Below are 19,645 nucleotides of genomic sequence, written 5' to 3' on the forward strand. Positions count from 1 at the left end.
ATTGTCTTCCTGCACAACAAGATACTGATTTTCTTCAGTGAGTCTTCATCCCTGTAATATTGCTCTCCTGCAGGTTTCACCTCATTTTCATGAATTTGACCACTGCTCCGACATCACTAGTTATATTCAGCAGGTGCACTTAGACAAAAAGCTATGTTCCACTGGTTATTAGGCTTTATTCACCTAGACATGTGGTTCTTAAAATAAAATTTTAAAAAAATATTAACTGAACAACTTCTTCTTGTCATCAGAGTCAGCGGGGTCTTTGGAGGTTCTGGACCAGTGCCTAGATGCTGTAATGGGCTAAGAGAGGGCTAATCAACTGGAGTTGAATCCCAGTAAGATGGGAGTTCAGCGGAGAATACCGTGGACAGCCAAGACGACAAACAAATGGGCCCTAGAACAGATTAAGCCTGAACTCTCTCTGGAAGCCAAGATGACTAAATTAAGGCTGTCATACTTTGGTCACACCATGAGAAGACGTGAATAATTAGAAAAGACAATGCTGCTAGGAAAACAATAAGCGAGATGAATAGACTCAGTTATGGAGGTCACAGACCGGAGCCTGCAGGACATGAGCAGAGTGGTTGAGGACAGGGGCTCTTAGAGACATCTCATTCACAGTCATTTGAAGTAGACTTGTTCCTCATTCTCTAAAATCAAAGATTTCCTTTGTAAACTGAAGGGAAGCAATTGTATGGGCTATGTGGTTGTTATTTGTCAAGATGAATTTGACTTGTAGCAATCCTATGAATGAAAAACCTCCAAAAGCCTTGGTCATCAACTATCCTGCTCAGGTCTTGCAAACTCAGGGCCATGACTACCTTGATTGAATCAATCCACCTGAAGTGTGTGGTATTCCTCTTTTCCGACTGCCTTCTACTTTATCAAGAGTTATTCTTTTTCCCCAGTGAATCACATCACCACATGATATGTCAAAAACATGACAGCCTCAGTTTAGTCATCTCTGCGTCTAGTGAGAGTTCAGGATAGATTTGCTCCAGGGCTCATTAATTTGACTTTTTAGTAGTCTTCAGCAGCACAACATTTCAAATGAACTGATTTTCTTCTTATCAGCTTTCTTCACTATCCAGCGTTGACAACCATATATAAAAACCTGAAATGCTATGGCAAAGATGATTCTGACTTTAAGGAGTCATTTGACTGGCTGCAAAGGTGACTTTCATTCATTCAGGCATCCTGAGAATGGAAAAGCTTTAATCCAGATGTGCAAATGAATGGATGGTTATGATTTCTGCTGACTCTCATTTTCTGTAGTTCCCTATAAACACTAGTGTGTTGTTTCAGAGGGCTCCACTTCATTCTGAAGCAATTTTTGAGAGGAGGGGAAAATTGTCTCCCATCCGCCTAGCTTCTGCTAACATTCACCAGGAGCAGCCTTTCTGTGATCAAAATGTCACTCAGGGAGATTTTACAATCCAACCAACTTCAACATGTATGAACAAAAATGAAATGTGAGTCACATTTAGGGGAAATGGCCTATCAGTTATTAATTAGCTCTGCTATGATATTTGCAATAGCTTTTACTTTGGAAAAAAAGCTTTCAATTAAAATCCCCCTGGTTTCAAAGACTCCAGTTTGAAATCCTTTAAATGAAATGGCTGTGTGACTGATGCTACCTTTACCCCTCCCTTGGCAATTTAATTATCAAAGATACTTTAGAAGGATCAAATTACATATCAACACTATCTGGACAGATAGCCTGAAGGCTCTTTTCCTGCAGTTACTGAAATGTCTCAAACAGAGTGTTCAGAGGCTGTCTTCTTCTGTGTTAGAAGATTCATTTTATCATTCACCTAATGAATCATGATACCTCTTTTGGTATCAATGAGCTGGCTGTTTATAAAGAAGTGGAGAACTGGAGAGGCAATTAATATGGTCTATGATTTTAGGCTGGTTTTGAATTGATATTTCAGCTATATTTACACAGCAAATTATATTGCAAGTATGTAAATAAATTCACTAGGCAGATGAAACAAATAGTACATGAAAACACTGTTTCTTTTGCACATGCAACAAAAAAGTAGACCAACATTGCACATCTTTCCCATGTGAGATTCCTTGTATAGTTAATTAGTGAGATTAACTACAAGTACTACAATGTGAACATGTAATAGAATAAAGATTACATTAAAAGGCCCAGTATGAAAGGAAGAAAATTGGATAGTAAGGCAAGTGTTCCCAACTCCCATTAAGTGAACCCAATGACATTCTTTTTTTGTTAGCAATTTAGAGTCTGACTAACCAAAACCATGTAGCAAAATTAAGTGACCTGTATCTGAAGGCATTATGAGGTGGGACAGAGGAAGGGAAGAATTAGCTTCTAACACTGCAGCAAAAACATAATATGTTGGTTGTAGCAGGGATGACAATGTTATTTTGGCTCCACTGAAGCAGCAAGTTGTTTTGGCCAGCATGGAATGATGCATGAAGTTGTCCCAAGCTTTGTGATTTGTAGTCTATGAACCTGTCCACAGCCATGAAACCCACTGAAACAATTAGAACATATCTCTCTAGGTCAGATAAGCAAGAGCCGTATTTATGGGCGATATAAAAGAAATTTGTGCAATTTCAACAATCCAAAGTCTGTCTTAGTGCACTCGTTTCAAGATGTATAACAATAAAACTTAGAAGCAAATATTTACTATCATTAGTGACCAGCCAAGCAACACTACCACATTATTCACCTACAATGCCTATGCATGTGGCGTTGTAGTTTTCTGACAGATTTTCAACTGCAGAGACTTCATCATGTATCGGATTGCTTTCAAACAGATTCTCTTGGAAATAACACACAGTTAAAGTAATTATTTTTCACATACAGTGTGGTATTCCATTTAATGCTTAATTTAGGCCAAACATCTATACTCTTAAATATACTGTATTTTCATTCAAAGCTTTTTGGAATTTTTAAGCTCATGATACATTTTTTTGATTCTCTTTTTCAACAGAGTTCAGATTTTTTTAAAAAGAAAATTATTTGTGCGATACTTTGGATAAATTTCACAGAGAAACAACTATATTTTATATTTTTATGGAATGTAAAAAAAGCCCAATTTGAAAAGTTGCATGAGGTAAAATAAACTTTTTGAGAAATAAATAATAAATGCATAATTCTATAGTTGCATTCTTGGATAACACCTATAAAATTCACTATTATAAAAGCAAGCGATGATTTAACAAAAAGTATTGCCTGCATTCTTATCTCCTTTTAGCAGAGTATTTTTGAATGGGACCACTGAATTTTAGGATCTAGCTTTTTAAAAAAGGACCAAGAAAATTCCACCATGTTAAGCAGATGTAAGACCTGTATGTAAAAAGCACTTACTGGTACATTTTGTCTCATGTAAATTTCATGCAAATATATTCAAAATAAATTTGTTTATCATTCGTAAATTCTAATCCAGATATTTATTTTTAAAATTCACTTTATATTCTGACATATATACAAATGAGTTTGACACTTTAAAATAACTTGATAAACTCAAGGTTAGCAAGGCAATCAGAGGAGACATCTGGAAATCATAACATGTGGGAAAACAACATTTACATTGCATGTTACTTTAGAAGTTTAATTACACTATTGAAAAACTTGTCTTGGAAGGCATATGAAAATAGTAAGTGTTCATTTTATTTTACAAAGAGGTGGACAGGACAGAATATAATTTTTAAAACAATTTCTGCAAAAACAATACAGAACCCCCAAAGCTGCTTTAAATATTCATATTTATTCATTAATTAATTCATGTATTAATTAATTAATCAATCAATATCCTTCCTTTCCTCTGAATGGGACCTAAGGTAGCTCACAACTTAAAAACCAAAACAAAGAACATGAATTAAAATTTAATTAACAAAATATTTTTAAAACAATCATATTAAACCTATTTCAACCTCAGTACTTTACAAACTCATTAAAAACCTGACAACAATAAAGTAAGGCACTCACATTGCATTAAAAGACTTTTCTGCACAGCCACTTAGTTGCCAAATGCTTGTTAAAATAAAAAGGTCTTTACCTGTGTGTGGCAGAGAGTTCCACAACTTGGGAGCAGCCACTAAGAAGGCTCCTTCCCATGTTCCCACCAAACACACCTGTGAAGGTAGCAGAAATGAGACAAGCCCTTCCGTGAGGATCTTAAAACACAAGTTAGCTCATATAAGGGAGATGTGGTCTTTCAGCTAGTTATTGTAGTTTACACAGGGCCTTGGAAATATAGAAATGTATACTTTGTTGGACGACAGGTAAATGGTTGTTTAAAAAGAAAAGATCATATTCCTCTGAAAACATAAAAGTGATCCTTCAACAGTGAGACCTTGTTATCCGCTGGGGTTTGGTTCCAGAATCCCCAGTGGATAACAAAATCTGTGAATGTTCAAGTCCCATTAAATATAATGTCAGAGAAAAATTGTGTTCTTTATATAAAATGGAAAATCAAGGCTTGCTATTTGGAATTTATACTTTTTTTTTTTTTTTTGGAATATTTTCAAGCCGTGGATGCTTGAATCCGTGTATAAAAAAATCTGTGGATAAAGAGGGCTGAATGTACTTATAAGTGAAGTTTATCAAATGGTTAAGGTGGTACCATTTTTTAAACTGTTGGGAGGGGCATGAATAGGTTCCTATTCACTCACCCATGCTTTTGGGAAAGGAGAAAGTAAGGAGAACCACTGCTGCCCACATTTCTACATCCTTTTAAGCACCCTACAGCGCAATCCTAAGTAGGTAGAGGGACTAAAGTGGCAGACCACCCATGACTCCCCAAGTCCTACTGACCTGTTCTAGTCCAAACATACTGTGTTGGAGGGTGGATTAATTTTATCTCTAGAGAGCCTCCCCATCCCTCCAAAAAAGTTTCAGTGGGAGAGAAAATGCTTGCACTGGCTCCTGGCTGAAATAAGCAAGACCACACTGGATCAAATGCCACGTCAGCCTCAGCCTGCCCCAGAAAACCGTTTGCTGTCCAGGGGCTAATGGAACTCAGGGAGAGCCAACAAAAACAATATATACCATTTTCTGGAATAAAACATGGCACACCTTTCATCGGTGACAGCTATTTGCACAGTGTAAGGAATGGATCTTGATATCAGGTGGCCCATGTGACAGCCACAGGAAATTCTACTCTCCAACCTGCTTGTAAGAAGAACCATCGGATGGCAGACAAATTGGGTTTCACTTGGCCACAGGTCCCTGTGTAATAACCCTACCCCAGTTCTGTATCTGTGCACATTTGCCATACAAAGCTGTGAAAAGAAAACCTGACATACTCCAGCAAAAGCCCACTAAAATCAGAGAGCATAAGAAACAGAATCTGCTTAAACCATAGGAAGGTGGTCATGGTATGGGAAGGTGGTCAGCTCTGACTGAATGCAGTAGCATGGCAATGCTCCAGCATTCCAACTTCTGATTGGCAAGAGTGCTGGAGCATGCAGAAAAGGCCCTAGCTCTTCCCCCGTCACCAGGAAGAGCTGGACAAGAATCCTGCAGTCTCAGAGAAATCACAGCAGTTATCTCTCACCTTTGCTCCCCATGATACTATCACAAATGGGGCATAGGCAAAACTGAAAGTCATTCCTTTGTTTCTGTTTTCAAGAGCCTATAGCTCTCAAGACCATCACAAGCTGTACATAAATGTCTGCTGATAGGTGTAATGGGGTTTCTGAAGATGAAGACTCATACCCACAAAGTGAAACTCCTCTCCACCACTTGTTGTTGTTATGTGCCTGCAAGTCATTTTCGATTTATGGCAACCCCTAAGATGACCCTATTATGGGTTATTTTTGGCAAGATTTGTTCAGAGGACATTTGCCATTGCCTTTCCCTGAGGCTGAAAGCATGTGACTTGTCCAAGGTCACTCAGTGGGTTTTATGGCCAAGCTGCAGTCCAAACCAACACTCAGCCACTACACCACTCATCCAAATACCATCTACCCAGTGATGCAGAATGGCTTTCTCAGCTATCTTTAGTCTTTTTGTTTAACATGAAGGTTTTCATTTGTTCTGGTAGTAGCTTAACTAAGCATAGGTGGCTGATACCAGAGGTAATAAGGGGCAGTGGTTTCGGTTATTTTCAAATTCAGCCTTAACTATGAGGACACAACCCCCCCCCCCCCAATATGATGAAAGAGTTTACAATATTCTGGCCCCACTTCCTTCATCCTAATCCCAAACATGCATAGCAAGATGCCCATTGTGGGTTTCTTTCCTATGCATTATTACAATCACAATATTTTGTAGTCTGGTGGACTGTTATTTCTCCCTTTACTATGTGATAGGGTCAGGAAATTATTTGTGTGCTTTTCCACTTCTTCTCCAGTCCATGTGTAATGGCTGTTCTTGAGAGATCTCATTTTTATGTAAATTAAATTTTCTAAAATTAATGTAAATTTTCTATGACCTTGCAGAATCTAATTTGTAATAGGTAAAGGGGGAAGAAGTCTTAAAGAAACTGGTGCGCTCCAGAGGCTTTGAGCTACAGTTCCCATGATCCATGATCACTGACCACATTAAAAGAATTTCAGTGTTGTGGTTCAAAGCATCTGGCAGGCAGGAGTTTACCTATTCCTTTGTCTGAGCAGACCTTAGGTGTCTATGATGTGCTCAGAATTAAAACATTAAATATATTAAACTAAATTTTCTCGTTGTTCTCAATAGTGTTCTTTTACTTTGCTCCTATACATTTTTTGCTTAGGTGAGCCTGAAAGAAATTCTCTCCTGCTTAATGAGTAGATCAATTATTGTTCATAGAGGAAGATACTGTCTCTTTAAAGGTTATTTGAAGGTTGATTGTTATCTTATTGCTTATATCCAGGAAATCTATTCAGGCTTATGAATGAATTTGACCTTTTTATAGTTACTGGGAGAGAGAGAGAAAATAACAGAACAAAAGTTAATTTAGAACTCCACACTACAACACTTTTTCCCACAGAAATGAAAGGGCATTCAAATCGATACCTGCACAATAACACTTCTGATGAATGTTTGTACCCAATTTTCTCATTTTGCCAACTTGAGATTGGAAATTTTGAATAGTTTTCAAAGACCATATTCTTTATGTGCTGTGAAGTATGTGGTATTCTGTCCAAACAATGCAAGAGGATAATCATTAGAGAAGTATCACTGGGCCTGAAAAGGTCAGTTAGTTGGAAATGTCAGCTTTCAATGCAACTATGCTGGACCTTCGTAGGCAAGGATCCAATTAAAGGGACATGCCAAGGTGCATAGAAACATCACAGTGACCCAGAATAATAATAAGGTGTTGTGGGAAGCTTTAGTTTTTCTTTCAAAAGTAATGGCACTACCTTAGCAAATGCCTTCTCTGTGGTTATTATTTAGCTTGATAAAATACACTTCCCAACAGGCACAACACACATATAACACCTGCACACACACTATTCAGATTTCTGTGAATGGGAGGGGGGACTTGACAAAACCAAACGATAAGCAAAAAAACAAAAAAACAAACACCGAGTGTTGTTATATCATAGGTCATCTCTCCTTTCCCTCTGACTCCAAGGAAGCTGTCTGTGTACTAAATCAGTGTCTGCTGTCAATAATGGACTGGATGAGGGTAAACAAATTGAAACTTAGCCCAGGCATGACAGAGGTGCTTCTGATCAGTCATAAAGCAATTTAGGGAATAGGGATCCAGCTTGTGATGGATGGGTTTACACTCCCCCTGAAATCTCAGGTTTGCAGCTGGATTAAGATCTGAGCCTGGATGTCCAGGTTTCAGCTGTGGCCAGAAGTGCATTTGCACAGTTAAAACTAATGTGACAGCGGTCCCCGTTCCTTGAGAAATCAGATCTGGCTACAGTGATACATGCCTTGATTACATCCTGTTTGGACTATTGTAATGTGCCCTTATAAATTGTTCGGAAACTGCAGTGGGTTCAAAATGCTGGGGCCAGGCTGTTGACTGAGGCTGGCTACAAGGATCATGTGATTCCACTGCTGAAACAGCTACACTGGCTAATAGTCCATTTCCAGGCAAAATTCAAGGTGCTGGTTTTGACCTTTAAAGCCCTAAAAGGCTTAGGTCCAGACCATCTGAAGGACTGTATCGCCCTATATAAGCCAGGCTGGGAACTAAAATTGGCAGGAGAGGGCTTTCCCTGAGTCCCACCACTTTCGCAAGTGCAGTTGGTTAGGAATTGGGAGAGCAGCTTCTCCATAGCTGTTCCCAGAGTGTGGAACTCTGCCCCTCCCTGCTCTCTTTCTGTCGACAGCTGAAGACATTTTTATTTAGACAGGTATTTGATGGGTGAATTTTCTTTGAATGATGTGGTGTACTGTTTTACTGTTTTAATGGTTTTTACTGTTTTTAACTATGCTGCTTTTCACCTAGGATTTAAGGTTGGTAGTATTTAACTTTGTATTCAATGTTTCAGCTCTATCTTTTTAAAATACTATAACCTGCCTTGAATCCCATTGTGAGAGAAAGGCGGCATACAAATCCTGGAAATAAATATAATATTTTTTTTTATATTTGTTAGCCAAAGCTAACAAAATGAAATTAAACACAGAGAAATGGAAGGTACTGCACTTAGGGCAGAAAAATAAAATGCACAGATATAGGATGGGGGACACCTGGCTGAATGAAACTACGTGTGAAAAGGATCTAGGAGTCCAAGTAGACCACAAGTTGAACATGAGTCAACAGTGTGATGCGGGAGCTAAAAAGGCCAATGCAATTTTAGGCTGCATCAATAAAAGTATAGTGTCTCGATCAAGAGAAGTAATAGTGCCACTGTATTCTGCTTTGGCCAGGACCCACCTGGAATATTGTGTCCAGTTCTGGGCGCCACAATTCAAAAAGGACATTGAGAAACTGGAGCGTGTCCAAAGCAGGGCGACTAAAATGGTGAAGAGTCTGGAAACCATGCCCTATGAGGAACGACTTAGGGAACTAGGCTAGAGAAGAGAAGGTTAAGAGGTGATATGATAGCCCTGTTTAAATATTTGAAGGGATGTCATATTCAGGAGGGAGCAAGATTGTTTTCTGCTGCTCCAGAGAACAGGACCCGGAACAATGGATGCAAGCTGCAGGAAAAGAGATTCCACCTCAACATTAGGAGGAACTTCCTGACAGTAAGGGCTGTTCGACAGTGGAATGCACTCCCTCGGAGTGTAGTAGAGTCACTTTCTTTGGAGTTATTTAAGCAGAGGCTGGATGGCCATCTGTCGGGTATGCTTTGATTGAGATTTCCTGCATGGCAGGGGGTTGGACTGGATGGCCCTTGTGGTCTCTTCCAACTCTACGATTCTATGATTCTATGAAATAAATAAATGTTGGGGCTGGGTTAAAGTGGAGTTTTTTTCTTTATCAACAAAATAAGTGAAGATAGGGGTGGGAATGAGAGGTAGAATATAATTCCCAAGAATTGCCAGCATTGCACAGAACATCTTATCAGGAGTTACAGATATGTCTTCATACTGCTGTGAAAATCTGCATTGTGTATTTGAGATGTAACTGAGGGTGCATCCACACTGCATAAATAATGCAGTTTGACAGTACTTTAAGCGCTACAGCTCCATCTTATGGAATCTTGGGATTTGTAGTTTTACAAGGATTTTAGCCCTCTCTGCCAAAAAATGCTGGTACCTTACAAAACTAGCAATAGCAAGTACATTTCTATACCACTTACCAATATACTAAGCAGTATACAAAGTTTAAGCTAATTGCCCCCAACAAGCTGGGTACTCATTTGAGCAACCTATGGAAGGATGCCAGGCTGAGTTAGCCCACAGCCCCTGGCTGGTATTGAACTCACAACCTTGTGGTTTTTGGGTGAGTAGCTGAAGTATAGGCATTTAACCACTGCACCACCAGGGCTCCATACTCAGGATTTGTAGGATGGAGCCATGGCAGTTAAAGTTCTGTCAAATGGAACTATTTCTACAATGTCGATGCACCCTAAGACAGTTCTTTGGATAAAACCACTGCCAAATTAAAAGTGGAATCTGTAACAAAATATTCTAAGCAAAAAAGAAGTGTATTGTGATATTGTCATTTTCCCTTTCCCCATAGTTTGTTTCGCATATCATACAGGATATTTATTTAAGTTCTTACCTTAGCAACCATTCACCCCACCATAAACTGTTACACAAAATATAACTCCAACAAACTGTAGACTCCCTTCTTATTCTTCCATCCTGTTTATGTCCTATTGTATTATGCTTCTTTGCTGCTTTGTTTCTGATATTGGTGTCCTTTCTTGCACCTTTATAATGACACCACAATAAAACTTGGTTGTTTACATACAGTAAACTTCCTGCAGTGAATCAAGTTATGAATATAAAAATACAATTTTATCTGGGGACCTAGGGCCAAAACCTGACAATATATTGTATGGATATAATTTCAAGTGGTTTACTTTCATCTGTTTTTGCCTATAAAACATAAAGGTTTTCTTATAGTATCAGTAATTCACTAAAACCTTCTCTCTGATAATTTCATGGAATCATAGAGTTGGAAGAGACCACAAGAACCATCCAGTCCAACCTGCTGCAATTTGTATTCTTGACATTCATTGCATAAGCAGCTGCCACCATCAGAAATATCAGAAGCACCATACATTACCTATATGCTTTGTTAGTTGAGCATACTGTATAACTCATCTATCAGATAGTAATCTTTACAATACTGCAGACAAAAATAGAAAATAAAACTATCTCCTATAACTATAGCAGTGAATATCAGAGACATGAAAAGATTACGGAAGCAGGTCAAGGCAGAAAGTACAAACACAACTTTACAGCTGAACATAAAAAAACTCCCAAAAATTATGGCCACAGACAATCTACATGATTTTACATAAGATGATGAAGAGATTGAAATAGTTCAAGAGTTTCTATTCTTGGGCTCAACCATCTATCAGAGTCAAGAATGAGTCAAGAAATCAGATGAAGACTAGAACTTGGAAGAAACTAGAGAAGATCCTGAAGTGTAAAGACAAATCATTAAATGCTAAAGTTAGGATTGTCCATGTTGTATTTCCTATTTCTATATATGGTTGTGTGAGTGGGACAGTGAAGAAAGCTGATAGGGAAAAAAATGACTCATTTGAGATGTGGTCCTGAGAATACTGTGGACAAATGAGCAGAACAGTTCAAACCCTCCTTGGAAGCAAAGATGACTACACTGAGATTGTCATATTTTGACTATATCATGAGAAATAAGGATTCACTAAAAAGACTATAATACTTAGAAGGTAATCAGAAAAGAGGAAGGCCACATTCCAGAAGGATACACTCAACCAGAGAAGCCACAGTCATGAATTTGCAGGTGTTGAATAATAATAATAATAATAATAATAATAATAAATTTTATTTGTATCCCACCCCTCTATGAAACGCAATCATGGTGGCTTACAAAGTTAAAATATACAATCCCAAACCCTCAATTCCACCCCCTTAAAATACAATTAAATAAGTTAAATTAAAACACACTTAAAAAGATAAAGTACAGGCAATAACAGTGGCTAAAACAAGGTCAGGTCACAATTTGGTGGCTGGATATCTATTCAGGAAAGTCCTGCCAGAAGAGCTCCATCTTAACAGCTTTTTAAAAGCTGTTCAGGGTGGTAATATGACAGATCTCGTCCGGCAGGCCATTCCATAATCTGGGAGTGACAGCAGAAAAGGTCCTCTGGGCAGTAGTAGATAGCCTTGTTTTTAAAGGTTGTAATAAATTCCTCCCAGAGGACCTGAGTGCATGGCAAAGATTATATGAAAGGAGGCAGTCCCGAAGACAGGTTGGACCCAAGCAGCCTGGGGGTGCTCCTCGACTCGTCGCTTCACCTTACATCTCAGGTGGACGCGATGGTCAGGAGCACCTGCTACCAGCTCCGGCTGATTCGCCAGCTGCGTCCCTACCTGGGCCAGAGGGACCTTGAAACGGTGGTACATGCTCTGGTAACCTCTCGACTGGATTTCTGCAACGCGCTTTACATGGGGCAACCCTTGCACCATACCCGGAAGCTACAACTGGTACAGAATATGGCAGCCAGACTGGTCACTGGCATACTCAGGGCCAGTCATATAACACCTGTACTTAAAGATTTGCATTGGCTGCCTATTCGCTTCCTGGCGCAATACAAGGTGTTGGTTATAACCTATAAAGCCCTACATGGCTTGGGCCCAGGATACCTTGAGGACCGCCTCTCCCCATACAATCCACCCCACACACTCAGAACATCTGGGCAGCAGCTACTGAGGGTCCCAGGGGCAAGATTAGCCTCTACAGCGAGGAGGACGTTTACCATCTCGGCCCCGACCCTCTGGAATACGCTGCCCATAGAGCTCCGCTCGGCCACCTCCCTGGCACAGTTCAGGAAGGAACTAAAAACCTTCTTGTTCAAGTTAGCATTCCCCGATATAAGCTCCAGTTAGTCTCCCCCCCCCTGACGGCAATGGCGAGCTGGCCAGAATGTATTTTTAATGTAAATTTTAATGTATTTTTTCTTATTGCATATTGTATTGTATTGTGTATTTGTTTATTATGCTGTACACCGCCCTGATTACTAGAAGGGCGGTATAAAAATAAAACTTTTATTATTTATTATTATTATTATTTATAGCTTTAAAGGTGATAACCAACACCTTGTACTGAGCCTGGAAACTAATAGGCAGCCAGTGAAGTGATTTTAAGATTGGTTTTATATGGTCTCTTCTGGATGTACCTGAGACCAATCTAGCTGCCATGTTCTGTACCAGTTGAAGTTTCTGCACCAAGCACGAGGACAGCCACATGTAGAGTGCATTACAGAAATCCAGACGGGAGGTTACCAGAGCATGTATCACAGTCTCAAGATCCTTAACTTCCAGGAAAGGGCACAGCTGGCGTATCAGCCGAAGCTGATAACAGGCACTCCTGGCCATCGTATTTGAGCAGAGTAGTTGAGGATAGGGTGAATTAGAAGTCTCTCATACGTGGGTCAAGGTTAACTCAAGGACAGTTAACAACAACAAATTTTATTTATAGTATTATTGTTTCCAGATTTTACAATCTAACTACTATGTTCCACTTACAGGGTTTCGGTCTTGGAGTAAAAAAAAAAAAAGATAGCAAAAAACTGGCAATAATCTGATAAGAATGCTATTGAAAGCATCTGTGCATGATAAAATGTCATGATAATTTATTTATACTGCACCAGCAATGTACTTAGTTGCTTTAGATGGCTCAGCTTTTCCCATTAATCATTACAAGAACTTTGTAAGTTAGGTTTGTTGAGAAGTACTTACTGACCCAAGGTTATGTGGTAAATTCTATGACTAAGCAGGGATTTGAACCTGGGTGTCCCTGTTCCTAGGCAGGCACTGTAGTCATTACACTATGCTGACTGTGTCAGACCAAACCTTACAATTTAAATGGTACCAAAGTTGAAAAATAATGGTAGTAAAAGAATGAAGTGATTAATATGCTGAGCTTTCATATTATGCAAATTATGTGCCTGGATTTGACGGACTGGAAAATGGCAAGCCTCCATATGTTTTACAGCCATGCACATTGAGAAATATTTTTCCCCTCCTTATTCCCATCAGTGGTTTGATTTGCCAGAAAATAATGGTCCATTCTTTTCACACATTGCAGCTATCTTGTGCTATCACAAGATTAAATTCCTCAATGCTCCTATAGGACAGGTGTAGGTAAATGCTGTGCTCATCATCCAGATTGGCCAAATACTTGATAGCTGCACTTTTGATTCAAAAAATAAGATGAATCTATGCAAAGTAAATAAAATAAATTTAAACTAGCTGAAATTAGGTAACAGCCTTTTAAAAATATTACTATTAATCGCTTTGAATCCCATTTTGGGAGAAAGGTGGGATATAAATCCAATAAAAAAATAAATATTAAATTCATTAACATCCTCCCTCTGAATACTAATAAATAAAGTCCCCATTCACATTTAATTATTATGAAGTCTATATTTCTGTAGAAATGACTCTTTAAATGTAATTGAACTGACCTTAATAATGATATTGACTATGGCAGTGACTACTGAAATTAACTATGATATCGCCAAAGTCACCGGGAGGTGTACTAATGGCTATTTTGCCACATGTACTGCCTTTTTGCAGTTCCAAGCTTTTCCAAGCTCAGATATGCCCAGATTTTTCCAAGCAGGAATTCACCAGACAGGGGGTATGGGTGATGTAGTGATGTCAGGGACAGATGCATACAGCCCATGGCATCAGCTCACCCACCCCAGAACTAGCCTGATGGAGTCCTAGAGAACTCAGCAACCTGGTTGGCCTAATTAATTTTGGTTGTATTGCTCTCATTTGCGTGTTGGATCTTTTTTTCTTATGACTTAGTTCTGCATGACTTATAAATTATTATCCTACAAGGAAATACATTAAAATATATGAAATATTTGCAAAAAAAAGTTAATCAGCCTAAGGCTACAATCCTAGACATGCTTACCTGAAAGTAAGTGTCCTTGAATTTAGCGAGACTTACATCTTAGTAAATATGAACTAGACCAGGGTGTTAACCTTCTACTAGGTAAAGGTAAAGGTAGTTCCTTGACATGAATGTCTAGTTGTAACCAACTGTAGGGGGTGGTGCTCATCTCCATTACTAAGCTGAAGAGTCAGCGCTGTCCGAGGACTGCTCTGGTGGTCATGTGGCAAGCATGACTGCACCAAATGCTGTTACTTTCCTACCAAAGTGTACCTATTTATCTACTTGCATTTGCATGCTTTTGAACTGCTAGGTTGGCAGAAGCTGAGACTAGTGACAGGAGCACACCCCATCATGCAGTACTCAGGCCTCAAACTGCCAACCTTCCAATCTTCCAATCGCCAGAACTGGCATTTTAACCACTAAGCCACCGCAACTCCTACTACCATCTACTACCCCATAACTAATTCCCACTCCCACCAGCCTATGAGTCATATAAACATCATTATCTCCTGAATTACTATTTTAAACATTGCAAACAGATTAACATATTTCCCCACCCACTCATTTATCTGCCCTCTTGTTCAGAGTATTCCCTTTTTTTACTCAGCAGAGACAGTCATTATAGGGAAGATGCATAGGCATTCATTTTCAAATACAAGAACTTATGAAGCTTTTACCAACAAACATGAAGAGTAATTATGGGGTGTTGTTTGAAAACTCAGCCAAGATCCCTTGACGTGTACTTTGATCAGAATCAATGTAGTATTAATTAGCATGGATTATCAAGAATAGTTGGAGCACGAGCTTCAGTGGAGAACAACTTTCTGTCACATTTTATTAGCCTGTATCATTTTTACTAATAGGTGTATTATAGCTTCATGACTTTGAGTTCATTTTCTTTTCATGCTTCAGTTAGAAAGAGGCGGTCAGAACGTTCAAGACAGTAATGGGAATGGCTTTTCATAGAAACTTAATAGTGGGATTTGTTCTCAAGTTACTTTTTTCCAAATTATATCTTGAAGCTTTTCTTCCTGTCATTTCACATGGCAGTTACCTATGCAGTGGTGTATGTAGCAGAACAAACCTTAATCAAGACAGCTGTACAACAAATCCTACACGTTACCCCATTTAACTCTGGGAGGGTTAACATACTATATTCTAACACACACACACACACACACACTTAGCTGAACAATGACAAATATATCTGTAAATTTATACAATATAACGGTTCTAGCACAACTAAAAGCCACCTGAAGATTATCCATTTGTGAGTCAAGTTAATGAAATTGAGATTATTTTATATTTTCATATTTGGGCAAGAGGAATATAACGCGATGAAGATACTAGCTATTTTGGAGAGTGATATTCTTTTCAGAAGCTTGGATAGCTTTGTCTGGAAATATAGCCTCACCTCAAGCAGTTGACTCTAAAACTGAAGTCTCTAGTATCATCAAAATATCACTCCCATAGTTGCCAAACCAAGTGTGAGACTGGAGTACAAAATGTAATATACCATAACATGGTCTCATAATTATTTAACTGTTTCTGTCAAGGTGGAAGAATGTCTCTTAAAATAACGGCTCCCAAACTTGGTTCCTTGTTGCTGGATGCCCCAGCCAGCATGGTCAATAGTCAGGGATTCTGGGAGGGATAGCCCCAGAGGTCATTCTGCTGACAGAATTTTTAGCAAAATGTTAAGATTTCCTTTTTGGCATTTAGGGTTTGGTTTTGATTATTGTCCCAATAATGGAATTAAAGAGACAAACTCTAATTTAGCAAACAAAATAGGCACTTTTAAAAAATCAGTTGGTTATTCCAATCTAACCCCCTACTACTGCTCTCATGGTTGAACAGGCATTGAAGTAAAAAACAAAACAACACAAACCAGGCTTGCCAGACCCAACCAGTGCCACCCACCATCCATTTCTCCTGCCCCTGGTCCCACACTGACATTGTTATGGAGAGCAGGCCATGCACGCAGTCACATGAATATCCAGATTTTCCATTCAAATCCAAAATAAATCTCCACTCCTACCCCTTGCCCCCTGGATTAAAGCCCCGAGACAATGAATGCCCAGATTCGGCCTGAACCCTCCTGTTTGTTGTTTGGACTGCTATAGTGAAAATGAGATGAGATCTTTTTATTTGGATCATGTAGACAAGCCCCTAATGTAGCCTGTAAGCCATGGGTATATCTCCTTTCACCTGCTAAAAACTCTCCAGTATTCAAATGAGACAGCTGATTCTAAGGCCTCAAAACATAACAGAAATGGACCTCACCCAAACCACTCAGTGTCTAGAGTGGCTTGAGAAGTCCATTCCAGATACTGCATGATTCTTTCCAAGTAGAACTACTGATTCTACATCCCTTTCTTCATGATTGTACACATTTTTTACCCCAATTGGTCAGGGACAGTTCTGATTAATCCTCTTTCATGACACTTTTTCACCTGCTTTTAAAATATTCCAGTTTCTCTTTCCTCCTCCCACTTTCCCCCTTTGTCCTCTGATTACATCAACTGATGCAATCTGAGTTCAAAATGAAAAAGTACAGTGTGAAGTTGAAGGCTTTCATGGCCGGCATCCATAGATTTTTGTGAGTTTTTCGGGCTGTGTGGCCATGTTCTAGAAGATTTAGCAAACAAAATAGTCAGTACAGTAATTTGCATTCACTTAAAATAGCAGGCAGAAGAGATGGGACAAGTGGCTTTTGTTCAGGCAAAAGCAAATTGCTGGTCTTAGTCTGTGTGTTTTTTGTAATTAATAACTTTTGTCATCTTGACCACGCTTTGATGTTGCTTGGCTACACATATCCCTGTTTTCATCTGTGAAATGTTGGAGGGTATGTGGTACTCTAGAACTGAGTGGTTGTTAGAGCCTATTCTAACCACAAGTTTGCAAGAACAGAAAGATGGAGAAGTATGAGGTTTCATTTTGCTCTGCTGTTGAAAAGCAAGGTACCTTGTATCTTTACGTTGGCTTCAGTGCAGTAATACCAAATTGTACATATTCCTAGAAATATAAACATAACTCTGCTCTCCTGCCACAACTGAATAATGTTTACATTATTTGAAATTGTCAAATTCAAGAAAAGGAAGGCATGTTCTCTGATATGCCCACTGTGGAAGTTGGCCCCACATTATCTAGTATTTTTATAATGTTTCATTAGGCTCATATAAAACTATCCCAAACTCTTGTGTTTAGTCGTTAAATCTCTGCACAGCGCATTAAGAAAATGAAACTGTTTTGAAACATTTTTTTAAAATACATGTACTGAAACTAACAAAGCATTTTTCAGTTTACACAGATGTTTTTTCCTCAAAGGTGTTTTGGATTTATGTTGTTCGAACCTCATGCAACATGACTAAGGATTTCTGAAACTAAAGAAACATTTAAAAATAGTTTCTGATGTGGCCCAAGCCCCTAAAGTAGCTATCTGGATCGTTATTACAGTGTTAGCATACCACTTCACAATATCTATTTTGAAATTGTTTATTATACACATCTCAGGCCTATACATTTGCTTAGTCACAATAACACAGAACATACATCACTGCAGCTATAGTAATAGCCAATGTTCACTGAGTGACAAAAAAGATGGAAATCTTTGCTTGCTTTTCACATATAGGAAAAAAAAATAGTAGAAAGTTTTGTCCCTGCTGGGCAAGATTATGATATTAAAAAAATTCTTGGAATTATTTGTAGCACAAAACCCCCTCTTGCATTAAAAATACCTGGTTTTGAATGAACATTGTGAAAAATTGTGCAAAAACATTTTGTGCAGGAAATATTTGCATAAAATACATTGCTTAAACACAGCTGGTTCCAGGGGGAAAATGGTTTGTACAAAACCTACTGAAAGTAAGAGAGGGATAGTAGAAGAGAGACAGAGAGAAAGAGACAGAGAGAATGGGAGGGTTGTTTGGTCACCCTCTCCTGTTTTGTCACTGTCTCTGAAATGGTGAGTGTTTCACAGTATTTTGATGAGATGTCTCGATGTGTTAAGAATCCCTTTCTCATCAAGGACAATATAAATATGAATTATTTCTTACATCTCTAGGACAAAGCCATCCAGTTTTGATCCAAAAAGGATCATTCTGCATCTCTAGAACCTACTAAGAAACTAAGAAATAAATACATGAAAGCCATTATTGATGTTAGTACTCTGATAATACAAGCATTTAGGTACAGAAGGCTCCTTATGATACTACTGCCTTCTCCCCCTCCTTAACAGATTTTCTGCAGCAAGAAAAAAGACTGATGGAGGAAAATCAACACAGATTTATGAACGGAGGAAGACATCCTTTCAACCCTCCATAAAATTCAGTGAATGTGGCAGGGTGATGGCATGATAAAAACCTTGTCTGAAACTCCTCTAGTAAGTAGCACTTAGCAGGAAGCATGTTACAATATTCTTCAGAAAGAACAGCATCAGAAACACTTTAGGTTAACATCATGTATTTTAAATAAGGAAAAATCTTGCAAATCAACCAGCACAATCTCCCTTCCTCCAACGTCTTAATACTGGACTTGTCTGTTCTTCAGTAAATATCCAAGTTTACCACTGCAGAGAGTTAAACAGAATGTTTCTGTGATACTTGATCATACATTGTGAATTACAGCGTATCTACCCTGCAAACATACCACTAACAATAACCCCAGGAGGCTTAAAGAAATATCAGCATTCAAAACTCACAGAGTAAAGGTCTGAAGACACAGCTCTGTGAATGGATAACTGCCCGGGGCTTCACCATGCACAATATAGCTGTCAGTTGTTATTATGTTAAAGATTTTCTGGGGAACAGTGTTTTTCATTTTGCATGTCAGAGAGGCAAAAGAGAGACACATTCAGACAACCATCTCTTTAAGAAAACATAAAAAGAGCCTTGTGACTTACTCACCAGGGTTGGTTATAGTCAAGAGGTCAAGTTGCCGCTGTTGCTGAAAAACAAATGATAAAAGGAATTACTGAAAGATAACTAATTTTAGTAGGTCAGCTTAGACATGCAAAGGAAGTGTTCTGACATTTGCAATAGAATTAACTACAAGTTAACATGACTCAAATGTTATTTTTCTGGATGGAAATCATGTGTACCTGACATAGTCTTTTGAATGCTTTCTTGCTTGTGTTCTTAAAGCATTAGTAATTAATTTGAAACTGCACATATGCCTGTTTAGATTTATGACCCCTTTCAAACCAAACAATC

The 19,645-nt window shown here is 38.7% G+C and overlaps 1 protein-coding gene across 2 annotated transcripts in view; it reads right to left on the bottom strand.

Annotated features, from left to right (window-relative positions):
• LOC149316264 (BEN domain-containing protein 5-like) overlaps positions 1-19,645 on the bottom strand; it is a 1,092,722-nt gene that overhangs the window by 552,530 nt on the left and 520,547 nt on the right. For both annotated transcript variants that reach the window (XM_089515099.1, XM_089515102.1), the window contains exon 6: positions 19,340-19,379. In XM_089515099.1, coding sequence (XP_089371225.1) covers positions 19,340-19,379 — 40 coding nt within the window. The remainder of the gene's footprint in view (positions 1-19,339; positions 19,380-19,645) is intronic.

This window comes from Sceloporus occidentalis, unplaced genomic scaffold (assembly GCF_023333645.1).
Source record: "Sceloporus occidentalis isolate IW3139 unplaced genomic scaffold, rSceOcc1.0.p SCAF_3, whole genome shotgun sequence".
NCBI lineage: Eukaryota > Metazoa > Chordata > Lepidosauria > Squamata > Phrynosomatidae > Sceloporus > Sceloporus occidentalis.